The sequence below is a fragment of the Aedes albopictus genome, chromosome 2 (genome assembly GCF_035046485.1).
Source record: "Aedes albopictus strain Foshan chromosome 2, AalbF5, whole genome shotgun sequence".
NCBI classification, from domain to species: Eukaryota; Metazoa; Arthropoda; class Insecta; order Diptera; family Culicidae; genus Aedes; species Aedes albopictus.
In genome coordinates this window covers 69375755-69390146 of record NC_085137.1, presented here as the reverse complement: position 1 = coordinate 69390146, position 14392 = coordinate 69375755, and the positions used below count along the sequence as shown (strand labels likewise).

Sequence of the window (14392 nt, the reverse complement as noted above, 5' to 3'; positions counted from 1 at the left end):
ACATTATTAAACATCTGGAAGATTTTCTATAAATAGGGTGTTGGTTCCCTTGTTAAGCATGAAGATCAAACACAGCGCGTTTAGAGATGATTAATGCAGTGTTCTATTTTCCATTGGCGTGATTTACATGACTAAAAAAATCCAATACAACCACAGTAACCCTTAAAATGGTCATCGGGGGAGGGAAGGAATGTTAATATGACGTGCGATGCTTACTAATGAGCGAGATCGCATCTGCTTTTCCACGTCTGTCACGGGAAGGGGTTTTTGTTAGTGGCGAGGGGAAAAAGTCGCATGATCAAATTCACTTTAGTAAGCAATATGATTTATTCTATAGATTAACAGCTACGCAGTCTTAGGGTTCAAAAAACGAGTTTTATTATTCACCCGACGTTTCGACACGGGGATAGTGTCTTCCTCAGGGGGAAACTAAATAAGACTGCGTAGCCGTTAATCTATAGAGTCAAGATTACAGTCGATTCCCAACAGCAATATGATTTATGCAACGTCTGATTGAATCTAAACCTTTGTGTTTTAACTTAAATATTATACATGTCGACACCGAAGGTGACGAACCTTTCATATTATTTTGTGTATGCAAAAATGAAAAATAACACTTATTATTAACAAAAAACGACTTGGAAGCTTGTGCCGACACTTGACGTGACGAACCTGCTAATATTTATTGGGTGAATACACGGACAATATGTCTCAGTTTTATACATAATATCAACTATTTCAATATGAAAAAAAACTGAATATCCCTCCTTGTATCCAGTGATTATCAGGAGAAAATGTATACTTCATTGGAACTGTATTCTAGGATTTTTAGACTAGGTACAATGCTTATTTGTTAAATTTACGAAGGTCTTCCAAAGCGTCAAAGTTGTCAAACCGTTTCATAGTAAGACATACTATCCCTACATATTGTGAAATGGGAGATAATATTATTTGAAACTTTCACAATGAAATAATAGCATGAAAAGAGCTCTCCAATGTAGTATGTATCACCAAAGAAATATGCAGGAAATGAAAAAAATACTACACCAAACCGGCGCATGCAAGAAGAAACAAGTCCCACTTGTCCGAGTCTCTTCCTCACACTCAAATAAATGCGATTGGCCAAAATTGAAACCAAAGTAAGGAATATGGCTAAAACTGACGCAGTGCTTCTATTTAGGCCATTGCTTATTTTAACCCTCTAATGCCCGAATTATTATTTAGATCTTAATATCATTTTTCGCCGTCTTAATTCGATTTGAACATGTTTTAGAATATGATTCTTGATTATGTGAATTTTGGTTTTTGATTTTTCTAGTTTTAACTTTTGATTTTTCTAGTTTTTATTTTTGAACCTCCCTACACTTTTTTATTTTTCCTGGAAGCCTATTTGTATACCGATATTTTGAAACGAAAACATTTTAAGATTTTATAATTAGGCTGATACAAATTTAATTCTGACTTTTTGTCTACCCCCCCCCCCCCCCCTTCAAAAAATTTTGGGTGGATTTTGCATTTTGAGGGGCAGATGAAAAAATATTTATCAAAATATTGGGTCTTGCTAAAAATTCCTTAACAAATCCTGTGAGTTTTCAATATTTTTCAGATTAAAAGCGAACCCCCCCCCCCCCCCCCCCTTACCCACCCAAAGAGTGGTAGGACAAAAAGTGAAATAAATATTTGTAAAGGCCTTATTGTTAAAATATACTTTTTTGCGAGAAAAAATAGAAAAATGCTCATACTATACCCGTCTAAAGGCGGGGTTGGGTATTAGAGGGTTAATTCAAAAAGTGTATTTTTGCACGATTCTTTCATTTTTACACAAAGTATGAATTGCAAATTTTCATTTAATATATTGTTGATTTCCATAGAATTGTTGTTTGATATTTGAAAAATAATTTCCCTTAGACTGGTCAAACCCGATTCACGTACCCTACTAAATGTGTAAATTTTCTATGGTAATTGCAACACTTGTAAATGCTTTTGATGTCTCACAAATTGATTAGTAACTCATCAAGTTCCAAGTTTGTGATGCAAACTGAAAAGCTCCACCATCCAGCTACCGTTTCCATTTGGCAATCTATCGATTCGCTTGAGCTTCGAATCGACGCCCAGCAACCGGAACTGACTGGTGCCTAGCAGCAGTGCAACTCACAGATGAAGCCAATTTTCAACGGTTCGCTGCGGTCTCGCACACAGGCTTCCGATACGCTGTGACATCGCCGTCAGTCTTTCGACATTGTCGCACTCCGAAGATACACATCTTATTGTAATAACAAATTTACATGGTGATTATTTCTATGCAGGGGAATCCTTACAGTCAAGTGAGTATTGGTGGTAGGTATTGGTGAATTCGTATTCCATCTGTCGTATTTTTAATTTTGAATGAAAAGATATGCGTAAATTTATGCGTGAGCAATTCATCAAAGGAAATGACTATGTTGAGAGAAGGCTAAGTTCCAGTGCGAATGTGCAAAAGAAGCAGAGTGAAACATTTCGTAAAAATGTGCGGTTGAGTTGATGGAACGATGTGGAGGGTATCCAGGGATTTCATCGTTTGAGCACAATCTGTGGAAGGTTGTGTGCGTATTCACGGTTGGAACTTTGCTGGTTGTCTGTCGTTACTTTGCTGATGTATTTATTCCTTTTCGGTATCTTCTGATTTCTCTCTTTGCTGGCGATTGTCAGGCTGATGCCAGGCGGGTGAACATTTCAGTCACTACAGTAGACACAACTTGTTTTTCGGAGTACACGATTCTTTACGCCCCCAGCTAATTCTCTGCTATCTTGGATCCTATCCAGTTGTTTTTGACGTTAGACTGCGTTTTATTTTAAATATGAGAAAACACTTCACAAAACTGAAAAATCTGGATCAGTAATATTGGAGGATTTAGTAACTTAGGGCCAATTTCTTCACCTCGGCTTAACCGGTAAGCCAGACTTACCCATACAGTTAAACCTGGCTTAACGCTTAAGCCAGGGTGAAGAAATCGCCCCTTAAACAATTAAATATTTATGAACCAGCTTCTTTTTTTTTTGGGAATCGATCATGAAACTATTGAAACCCCGAAAATTGTTGACGAATCTTTTATCTAACCAATTGCGTTAAAGCTGACTTCTGGTTTTGCCTCGCGTTACAAAAATAAATTCCAGTATCACATCTTCCATCATTCTTCTTCGGCTCCTCGAGGGGAACGCATCAGCCTAGAGCTATCCAGAAAAATAAAAACAAATTTTCATTGCGTTTTCGCACATTATCTTTCGGGGCGTCGAGTATGGTGGTGTCGGCGATTGATCTTTTGCGTTTCATTTTTTTGATATACTGTCGAATGCGATAGGACGCACCGCCAGCAACCCAATAGCAGGAATGTTGCAATCGGCGCTAAAAAGCATTTTCTCAAATTGGTAGCGGACAGGTACGGCAGTAATAAGGAATTGGCTTTTTAAGCGATGTTGAGATAATTCCATATTCTGCACGCCATACTGAGCCGAAATTCAAAAATTCATGAATTTTGGAGCCCGGGAACCTATTAAAAAATCAATTTGAAGTTTGTATAGGAGCGATTTGTCGAATCACCCCTCGTCGGATTTTGTACTGGGCGGAGCTGTCAAGCAGTTGCCCAGCTGTCAAAAGGTGATTTGAATAAATCTTCTTGAAATTGATTTTAGGTATCAAAACGAAGTTCTAAAAATCTGAAAAAAATCATAGAGGCTTAGAAAAAAGTGCTCTTTCGTTTATAAATATAAAATCATTGAATTTTTCTAAATTTAAAAACTCAATTGTCTTTATGCGAACTTACCCCGGTCTGTGTAGAAGCCGTTGCCGTTGCATCGCAGTTGAAATTTCGAATTAGCAATATAATACAAACAGCCCTTTTAAGGGCTACAAAAGTTTTCTGTAAGAGTTAACAGCGCCGGGGTCCATAGCGTAGTTGCTACACATTCACTTCATAAATGGATGGTCATGGGTTCGATCCCAGCCCCGGCACTTGCAATTTTTCTTTAGTTGCTCTTCCCCCGAGAGCGGCTGATACCTGACCCTCTTCTGAGCATATGCTCAAACGGACTCGGAAACTTGGATATCGGCTAAAGGCAACTTATAATGAACCCCCAATCGGATTGGAAAAGGAACAAGAGCCGCACATCAATATCCTCGTGCTCATCATTCTACCATGGACAGGGTAAAAAAGTGAAAGCAGCGCGAAGGCAATTAATTCAATATAGTAGAATTAGAAAAAATAGATTAAATGATTGAAGGATATTCCTTTCGTGACAAACCAGCACATTTGTGCTGTTGAGCGATAACAGTTTTGCGTATTTTTTCATCTGTTTGGTCTTTGTTTTATATGATGTAAATTGTTTCAATAATTCAGCCATTGCTTATACTTGTATTTGTGCAATCAAATTGTTGTTCACGTTGCATGTGAGATTTACCACAACAAGTTAAACAAAAAGTGGACGAAAACTGTAAACATGAAAAAGTTTTATCTTTCGCATATTTTATATTTCCGTTTTATCTAGGTAGCCAAAGCTAGAAATCGAAAGCTAGAGAATAATTCTTTCAAATGAGGAAAAATAATTGTTGTTTTGTTGGGAAATCTACGAGTTCTGGAGAGCCAAAGTTGAGCCATTTGTATGGAAATTTCACTTTTTTGCGCTCCGTCCCGAAAGGGATATAAGAGTTAACAGCGATTTTTCCCAGACTCTAGAACATTTTATTTTTTCCGTGATTTCTAGAACAAATTTCTTTTCACCAAAAAATTATATGCGAAAACAATTTCTGATAGAAAAATTTGCTCTTAGTACCAAATCAAAGGGGAGACCTTTAGCTTACATTTGGTGGGTGACTTAGCGTAGCGATACTGATTTTTTTTAATAATATTCTTCTACCATGGATATCGTGAGGTCATTGAGATAGTTGTTTTTCTAGATCAAAGCTTTTTAGTTCCATTTCGGCTGCGCAAAATTTGAGGTTATGTGTACATTTCACACATCTCTTGGAGTTTGTATGGAATTCGATATGGAAATCGTAATTTTTATATTCTTCATCCAGTTGACCTAATTTACAGCTCTTTTGTTCTCTAGGGCACTGCGTGAAATATTCTTATTTGCAGTTGAACTTACACTTTGTACAGCGCCTAAGTGTATTCTATTTTAATTCTACTATATCGAACTGATTGCTTTTGCGCTATTGTCACCCTTTACTCTGTCCATGGTAGAATGATGAGCACGAGAATTCTGTTTTCCAATCCTATTGGGGATCCATTATGAATTGCCGTTAACCGATATCCAAGTTTCCGGATCCGTTAGAGCATATGCTCAGAAGAGGGTCAGGTATCAGACGCTCTCGGAGGGAAGAGAAACTGACGAAAACATTACAAGTGCCAGGGCTGGGATCGAACCCATGACCATCCATTTATGAAGTGGACAAGTGACCACTACGCCACGGGCCCGGGCAATCTGAAATTATATAAGTAAAAAGAAAACCGAGTTAAGTACTGCTCCTTTAAATTACACTAAATATTTGCATCCTTTGACAGATACGTATTTCGACCTCAACTGCAAGGTCGTCTTCAGTGACTCGAGATTATATGCTACCTAACATCTTTCTAGGTATCATTTCATTCCAACAAACCGCCTTCGAACTATATTTTTTAAATAAAGTAAAATGTTTTTAAGGCGAAACTGGAAGCATTTTCTCATTTTTTCGGTTTTTGATTTTTTATTAAATAACGAAGCAATATTTTCAAAATCGGTTTTCGTGCACATGTGGAGTATGGATCAAGGTATCTTCTGAATTCTTTTGAGGTGGAAAAGGTTTTCCATTTTTGCAGAAACCATTTTTTTGTGAAATTTTGGTCAAAAATGGTTTTTGCCAAAACAAAAAACATTTTCCAGTACAAAAAAAAATCAGAAGATACCTTGATCCATACTCCACATGTGCACGAAAACCGATTTTGAAAATATTGCTTCGTTATTCAATAAAAAATCAAAAACCAAAAAGTGAGGAAATGCTTCCAGTTTCGCCTTAATACACCCTTTTCAAAAGTTTGGTGAGGAGCCCAACGCCAGCTTTTTAGGCGAATCATTGACCAAATATATCTCCGTATCCCCCCACTCCGTAGGGCTTTGGGACAGAAGGTCGAAGGATAAATGGTCGAAGAACAAATGGTCGAAGGGACAAAAGGTCGAATGGAGAAAAGGTCGAATGAGATAAAAGGTCGAATGGACGATAGGTCGAATGGGACAAAAGGTCGAATGGGACAAAAAGTTGAATGGGGCAAAAGGTCGAATGAACAAACATTTTAGTAGACATTATTACCAGCTGGTATGTCTCGATTATAAGACATGAATTTTTGAGATGTCTTTGTTGCCGCTCATTGAGAGAAATTGTAGTGCTGTTATAGAAATTATATACATTTCAACCACTAACATTTCTGTAGGAAATTTTTCCTTCTTTTATTTATAGGCTGTTCTTTCAAGCTGTGTTAATGTTATATTCATTTAATAGCAATTTTGTTTGGTTTTTTGTTCAGGAATTTTTCCTTCTTAAATTCATAGGCTGTTCTTTTAGCTTTTGTTACTGAAACAATTATTGACTCCTTAGGGACTTATTTTTCAATCAGAACAGCTATTGAAAATAAGAGGCAAAATTCTTATTTTCAATAGCTGATCTTTCTAACTGTACTGCAGAAATATACATTGACTACTTGTGCTTAGTGATCCTCGCCTCTTGGATTGATAGATAGATCATAATAATTATGCTGTATAAACGAACAATTTCACTTTGTTTGCTCATACATGCGTTACGCTAAAAATTGAGAATTTCCGATCCCCCTCCCCCTGTTCTATACTAAATATATTGCTTGTTACACTTTTGCAAACCCCCCTCCCCCCTATAATCGTGACATACTTCATGGATCACCCCTATAATAATACCCAGAGATTTGTCCTTTTCTAATTTAAAGACTGTTTGGCTATATTTAATCGCTGTAATGATTGGAGTTTCAAATGACAATATTCCGATTTATGATTAATCCTTCTTCAACCCATAAGCCTTTCTTACAAGCAATATTGTTTTCCATATTTAACCTTAATGAATAAGATTACTTTCCATCATTTATGGGAATCAATTTCGAATTGCAATGCGGTAATAAGTTGCTGCATATAAGCTATTGCATGTTTTAGTAGACACTTTCCTATCTTCCAATATTGATTGTTTTGAAGTTGTTGAATAATTTTGGTATCACTGGTTCTATTTTTTAATCGTCGTTTTTCTGTCCAATTCTAGTCACTTTTTCATATCTTTCAATTTGTCTTTATTCTTTTTAACCTTTTTGCCCTTTTCAACCTTTTGTCTCATTCGACCTTTTGTACCACTCGACCTTTTGTCCCATTCGACCTTTTTTCCATTCAACCCTTTGTCCATTCGACCTTTTGTCCTTCGACCTTTTGTCCTCCGACCTTATGTCTTTCGACCTTTTGTCATAGATTCCATCCTAAGTTACGGTAAAGATGGGCGTGGCCGGAATAATGACATTCATGCTTTTGGTATTCTTGCTTAAGATTGGAGCAACATCAACTCCCCAGCATTGGTCCGAAAAGCGATCTGAGCAAGATTATTAAAAGGTACATGAACACCATCACATACCCTCGAATACTTTAAATCTATGATGAACAACATCATTCTTTCTGTTCCACAATCATGCAGTAAAAAAATGTGATGCTGCAAAACTTTCCGCGAAACGTGGAAATTTTCTGCGATCGCTATTCCGGTTCGGTAAATATTTAAACCATTTTGTCACGATTCCACCTTTCTCTCTGTCAATGAAGTCAACTACCCGACCAACTCGGGTTCATTTAAAATTTAGTCGAAACATAAGCTATTTCCCAAGAATTTCGCTACACTGTGTCCCAAACCCCTTATCAGGAGCTCGTTTTTATTTTTGATATATATGACTATGTCGACGCGACAACAGACGCCGACCGCCCGGTGTGTGGGGGTAAGCCGAGAGCGGAAACGAGCGAGCGAGGGTCTTGTTGAAATTTTCCTAGGAAGTAATTAGGGCACGGTTCGTCTCGTCGCCAACGGCGATCTCGAAGCTTCATACTCACCACCCACTGTCGAAATACCTACCAAACGGATGCGGACGGATTGGCTGTGCGTGGGAGATAAGAAAAAGGTGAACAGGTTAGGTCTGGTGGCTATCGCCGCCGCCGCCGCCGGTGGAAGTTAATTGCGTAGGAAGGTGTTTTACTCCGGAAAACAGGCACAGCAAGGTGCCGCCGTCAAGGGTTTGTAGCTTCGGGGAAACTCTGTGCGTGGAAAAGTTTTTGAAAGAAAAATAAGCCTTAGATTAATGGTAAAGCCACATCGAATTATGCTTTTTCTCATAACAATTCCGGTTCGGTGGATGCTGATAACTTTGTTTTACCAAGGGAGTTGAGTTCTTGTCGGCGAAATCTTTTTTGTCAGGAGGATGCAACATTACGAAAACGAAAAGTTTGCTGCCGTTATGATGAAAAAAAAACACAAAGAAAACCTTCATAATCTTCGATCTGTTTTGACAAAATTTGATTATGACGAATCATCTGGAAACTTCAATATCTTTTTTTTTTCTTTCGGGTGCGATAATCTTCCAAGTCAATACGTCGGAATTCTTGGGTTAGTCGGTACACAAACTTCATTGCACCCCGTTTTAAATGATTTTTTCAAACGGTATAATACTTTTTCGTCCTCAATTATTAGTTGAAAATTCGATTCAAATAAAACAAAAAATTGCAGCTCTAAATCATTAGAATATTGGCACCGGCCGGAAGCTATGAGTAACCTTAGGGAAGATCGGGCAACGAGCCCCGGTGGGAACTTTGGTCGTAGGCTGACAGGGAAGGGGGGTTTGCTTCGGCAAACCTGAGCGTCTGTTCTCCAGGAAGAGCGGCTCACAACAGGGTCTGATCCCCATGAAAGGGGCGGCTTATCATCGTCCGAGTGCCAGGGATGGACTCTAAGCTCAACTGTGCACAATGGTCTTCCGGAAAGTAGGAGGTTGGTGTCAGGCCCTACGAGCCAGTCGTAAAAATAAAACAATTGTAACGGAAAATCAGCAACAGAATAATACGAACCGAGACCAACGGCAACGACCCTAGCGAACAAAAGGACTGCCGATCTTTTAACTTCATTGGGAGCACCCGCATACTTGCCGATCTACTGAAGGACCTCGGGTTCGGCATCGTTGCGCTGCAGGAGGTGTGTTGGACAAGATCCATGGTGCGAACGTTTAGAGGTAATCATACCATCTACCAGAGCTGCGGCAACACACGCGAGCTGGGAACAGCTTTCATCGTGATGGGTGATATGCAGAGGCGCGTGATCGGTTGGTGGCCGATCGACGAAAGAATGTGCAGGTTGAGGATCAAGGGCCGATTTTTCAACTTCAGCATAATAAACGTGCACAGCCCTCACTCCGGAAGCACTGATGATGACAAGGACGCATTTTACGCGAGTACGATCGCTGCCCAAGCCACGACGTCAAGATCATCATAGGAGATTTGAACGCTCAGGTAGGCCAGGATGAGGAATTCAGACCGACGATTGGTAAGTTCAGCGCCCACCAGCAGACGAACGAAAACGGCCTACGACTCATTGATTTCGCCGCTTCCAAAAATATGACCATACGTAGCACCTTTTTCCAACACAGCCTCCCTGGAGATCACCACAGCAGACGGAATCCCAAATCGACCACGTTCTGATTGACGGACGGCACTTCTCCGAACTTATCGACGTCAGGACCTATCGTAGCGCCAACATCGACTCCGACCACTATCTGGTGATGGTCAAACTGCGCTCAAAACTCTCCGTCATCGACAATGTACGGTACCGGCGACCGCCACGGTACAATCTAGAGCGAATGAAGCAACCGGATATCGCTTCAGCATACGCGTAGAATCTCGAGGCCACGTTGCCAGACGAGGGCGAGCTCGATGAGGCCCCTCTAGAGGACTGCTGGAGTACAGTGGAAGCAGCCATCAACGACGCAGCCGAGAGCACCATCGGGTACGTGGAATGGAATCGACGAAACGAATGGTTCGACGAAGAGTGCAGAATGGTTTTGGTGGAGAAAAACGCAGCGAGGGCGGTAATGCTGCAGCAAGGGACTCGTCAGAACGTGGAACGTTACAAACAGAAGCGGAAACAGCAGACCCGCCTCTTTCGGGAGAAAAAGCGCCGCCTGGAAGAAGCGGAGTGTGAAGAAATGGGACTGCTGTGCCGTTCCCAAGAAACGTGGAAATTTTATCAGAAGCTCAACGCATCCCGCAACGGCTTCGTGCCGCGAGCCGTAATATGCAGGGATAAAGACGGAGGCCTTTTGACGGACGGACGTGAGGTGATTGAAAGGTGGAAGCAGCACTTCGATCAGCACCTGAACGGCGTGGAGAACGTAGGCACAGGAGCCCACAGCAACGGAGGAAATGACGACGCCAGTGCAGCGGAGGACGGAAATGAACCAACTCCCACGCTGAGGGAAGTTAAGAATGCCATTCACCAGCTCAAAACCAACATAGCAGCTGGTAAAGATGGTATCGTAGCTGAACTCATCAAGATGAGCCCAGAAAAGTTGGCCACCTGTCTGCATCGGCTGATAGTCAGGATCTGGGAAACCGAACAGCTACCGGAGGAGTGGAAGGAAGGGGTAATCTGTCCCATTCACAAGAAAGGCGACCATTTGGAATGTGAGAACTTCAGGGCGATCACTATTTTGAATGCTGCCTACAGAGTGCTATCCCAGATCATCTTCCGTCGTCTGTCACCTAAAACGAATGAGTTCGTGGAAAGTTATCAAGCCGGCTTCATCGACGGCCGGTCGACAACGGACCAGATCTTTACCGTACGGCAAATCCTCCAGAAATGCCGTGAATACCAGGTCCCAACGCATCACCAGTTCATCGACTTCAAAGCGCCATACGACAGTATCGACCGCGCAGAGCTATTGAGAATCATGGACGAAAACGGCTTTCCTGGAAAGCTGACTAGACTGATTAAAGCAACGATGGACGGTGTGCAAAACTGCGTAAGGGTTTCGGGTGAACTATCCAGTTCATTCGAATCTCGCCGGGGACTGTGACAAGGTGATGGACTCTCATGCCTACTCTTCAACATCGCTCTGGAAGGTGTGATGCGACGAGCCGGGCTCAACAGCTGGGAACGATTTTCACAAAATCCGGACAATTTGTGTGCTTTGCGTACGATATGGACATTATTGCCAGAACATTTGGAACGGTGGCAGAGCTGTACACCCGCCTGAAACGCGAAGCAGCAAAGGTCGGACTGGCGGTGAATGCCTCAAAGACAAAGTACATGCTGATAGGCGGAACCGAAAACGACAGGATCCGTCTGGGTAGTAATGTTACGATAGACGGGGATACTTTCGAGGTGGTGGAGGAATTCGTCTACATCGGATTCTTACCGACGGCTGACAACTACGTGAGCCGAGAAATTCGGAGGCGCATCATCAGCGGAAGTCGGGCCTACTACGGGCTCCAGAAGAAACTGCGGTCGAAAAAGATTCACCCTCGCACCAAATACACCATGTACAAAACGCTAATAAGACCGGTGGTCCTCTACGGGCACGAGACATGGACCATGCTCGAGGAGGACCTGCAAGCACTCGGAGTTTTGGAGCGACGCGTGCTAAGGACGATATTCGGCGGTGTGCAGGAGAACGGTGTGTGGCGGAGAAGGATGAACCACGAACCCAGCATCCAGAAGGTGGCCAAAGCCGGAAGGATACGGTGGGCAGGGCATGTTGCATGCCGGACAACAACCCTGCAAAGCTGGTGTTTGCAACTGATCCGGTTGGCACAAGAAGGCGTGGAGCGCAGAGAGCACGATGGGCGGACCAGGTGGAGCGTGACTTGGCGAGCATTTGGCGCGACCGAGGATGGAGAGCGGCAGCCACAAACTGAGTATTGTGGCGTACTATTGTTGATTATGTCTTGTCATAAATGTGATGTTGAACAAATAAATTGTATCGAATCTATGACAACTTGTGTAAGCAAGCTTAATGCAAACTATGTAAATTTTTTAAGCCAGAGTCAATCCTGTTAAATCTACTTCATAAGGTTCCTATTCACGATAAATCACCTCAAGAACAGTAAGACTTGGATAGTGATTGAAAAACATCAGTCAAAACGGCCACGTGCCACGCACCCAAATAAAAACCTTCACCATTCAACGGTGATCCACGAGAAAATATTAAATTTCCATAATCTGACTCAAGGATTTGTCGAGTCTAATTTTCTAACGTAAAACACATTTCCGCGAACGGTGCCATCATACCGACTAGCCATCAACGTCCCAGCCAGCTTATCGGATAAAACCGAACCTTGTACCTACTGCCAGTGCTATGCAATATGGAATTTTCACCAAACTGCACTGCAGCCAACCACCACCACACCATCCAGTACCTACCTATTCAATCGCATAATTCCGCACCTTCATCGCATCGCACATTTTCCCGCAAAATTTCTCATCTGATTTTCCGTTTTATTTCGCTTTCTCTTTCTCCCCGACAGTATTCTGTATGCTGACATAGTGGGCTTCACCGCCATCTCGTCGACCTACTCGGCCCAGGATCTGGTGAAAATATTAAACGAACTTTTCGCACGATTCGATCGTCTGGCAGAGGTAAGTTTCCTTCGCCCGGGTTACCTATCTTATTATTTTTCCTAGGTCTTGGACGATGACGATTTTTTTTTTTTTCAATCCATTTATTTGGAAGGCTCATGCGTGCCTAGCACTTAACGGAGCCAAACTACATTATTGTAAGAATACTATTTTTACAACTAAAAACTAACACAATTAACTTTTACGCGCTGTCTTCTTCGGACGTAGCATCTCCGTTGATGTCGAACCCGCAGCAGCAAACTGGGCACGACGTTCGGTCGCTTCTTGTTTGTTAACTGCTTCTATCACTGAGGTTGTCCATTTGATCAATTCAGCCTGGGCCTTTTCTTGTCTTTTCCGTTGTTCTTCCGCTTCGTCCCGTATCTTTCTTTGCTGTTCCATTTCTTGATGTACCGAAACGCCTGCATTCGTTTGTTGGATAGCTTCCTCCGAGATGATTTCCTCCTCGATGATAACAACATCATCCGACAGTGCTGCAGTACCCGATTCCACGATTCCGGCATAGGAAACTGGCTGCTGTTTCTTCTTCTGCTTCGGCGTTTTCGTTTTCCGCATTGGACAATTTGCTTTGAAATGTCCCTCCTTGTTGCACAAAAAACACTTCTCCTTCAGCCCGTCGTAGAACACTCGTACTTTCCATGTCATCACTTCCAAAGAGGGAGGAATCTCTTTCCCGATCTCTAATTCCACATACACTCCACGAACACCGGTGTATAGGTGGTCGAGGCCTAGACCGGCGGGGAATTTTTCATGGACAACTTTTCCCACTTTTCCGTACTCAGAAAGAGCTGCAACCAGAACGTCGTCATGTACCTCCGGAGGAAGATCGAACAGCCGGGTGTAAACAACATTGCTGCCCGCAACAGAGACATCCACGTCTACTATTCTTCCATCAATATAATGGAATTTTATTGCTCCTACATTCCGGCCTAATGTTTCTTCCATCGCTTCCCGTGATTTGTATTTCACACAAAGAGATCTTTGCGGTGGAAATTTATACACAACTTCCATCTGCAAAACATCCGTGTGTATCCGCTTTGTAAACTCCGCAATTTCCATCCACGAAGGCGGCAAAGACCCCGTGGGGAACCGAAACTGTAACGTGTTTGAAAACACTTCCATTGCACACGAGCTATATTGTGGCTACCGAAACTGTGTGAACTGAACAATCAAACGCAGCACCAAACAAAGGGCGTCTGCTATTTATCACTCCGACGGAGAGCACACTGCCGATGCGTGTGATGCAGAGTACAGCACAAAAGCAACTGAGGACGATGACGATGGTTGTGGGACAAATTAGATTCATTGGTACATTTTTTAGGAAAAATTGTAGTAGTTTCGTGATATGCTTTAAACTAATTGAAAAGTTCAATTAGTATTCACTAATAGACATAAAAGTACCAAATAATTGTTAGAGCAATTTTATTTTAAGTTGGCATGAATGAATAAAGTCAGCCAGTGTCAGCACTTATCGAATTGATTCGGAGAGCATCCGACAAGTGGAAGTCGTGAAAAACTCATGTAGCCTTTTGAAAGTCCAAGTTTTTATGGGCCAAAACGGGTTTATGCCGTTTACTCACAAGCATGTTACATGTTTTTCTTTTTGCCTTTCTCGTACACCAAGTGTACTGGAAAGGCTATATGTTCACTCCAAAAATGACTTTTTGATAGAAGGCCCGGAGGGTCAAATCACATATACCAATCGAC

General features: G+C 41.8%; 1 protein-coding gene across 4 annotated transcripts in view; it reads left to right on the top strand.

The window, feature by feature from the left end:
* LOC109423939 (adenylate cyclase type 3) overlaps positions 1-14392 on the top strand; it is a 273333-nt gene that overhangs the window by 151949 nt on the left and 106992 nt on the right. For all 4 annotated transcript variants that reach the window (XM_062849826.1, XM_062849824.1, XM_062849827.1 and 1 more), the window contains exon 7: positions 12574-12685. In XM_062849826.1, the coding sequence (XP_062705810.1) occupies positions 12574-12685 (112 nt within the window). The remainder of the gene's footprint in view (positions 1-12573; positions 12686-14392) is intronic.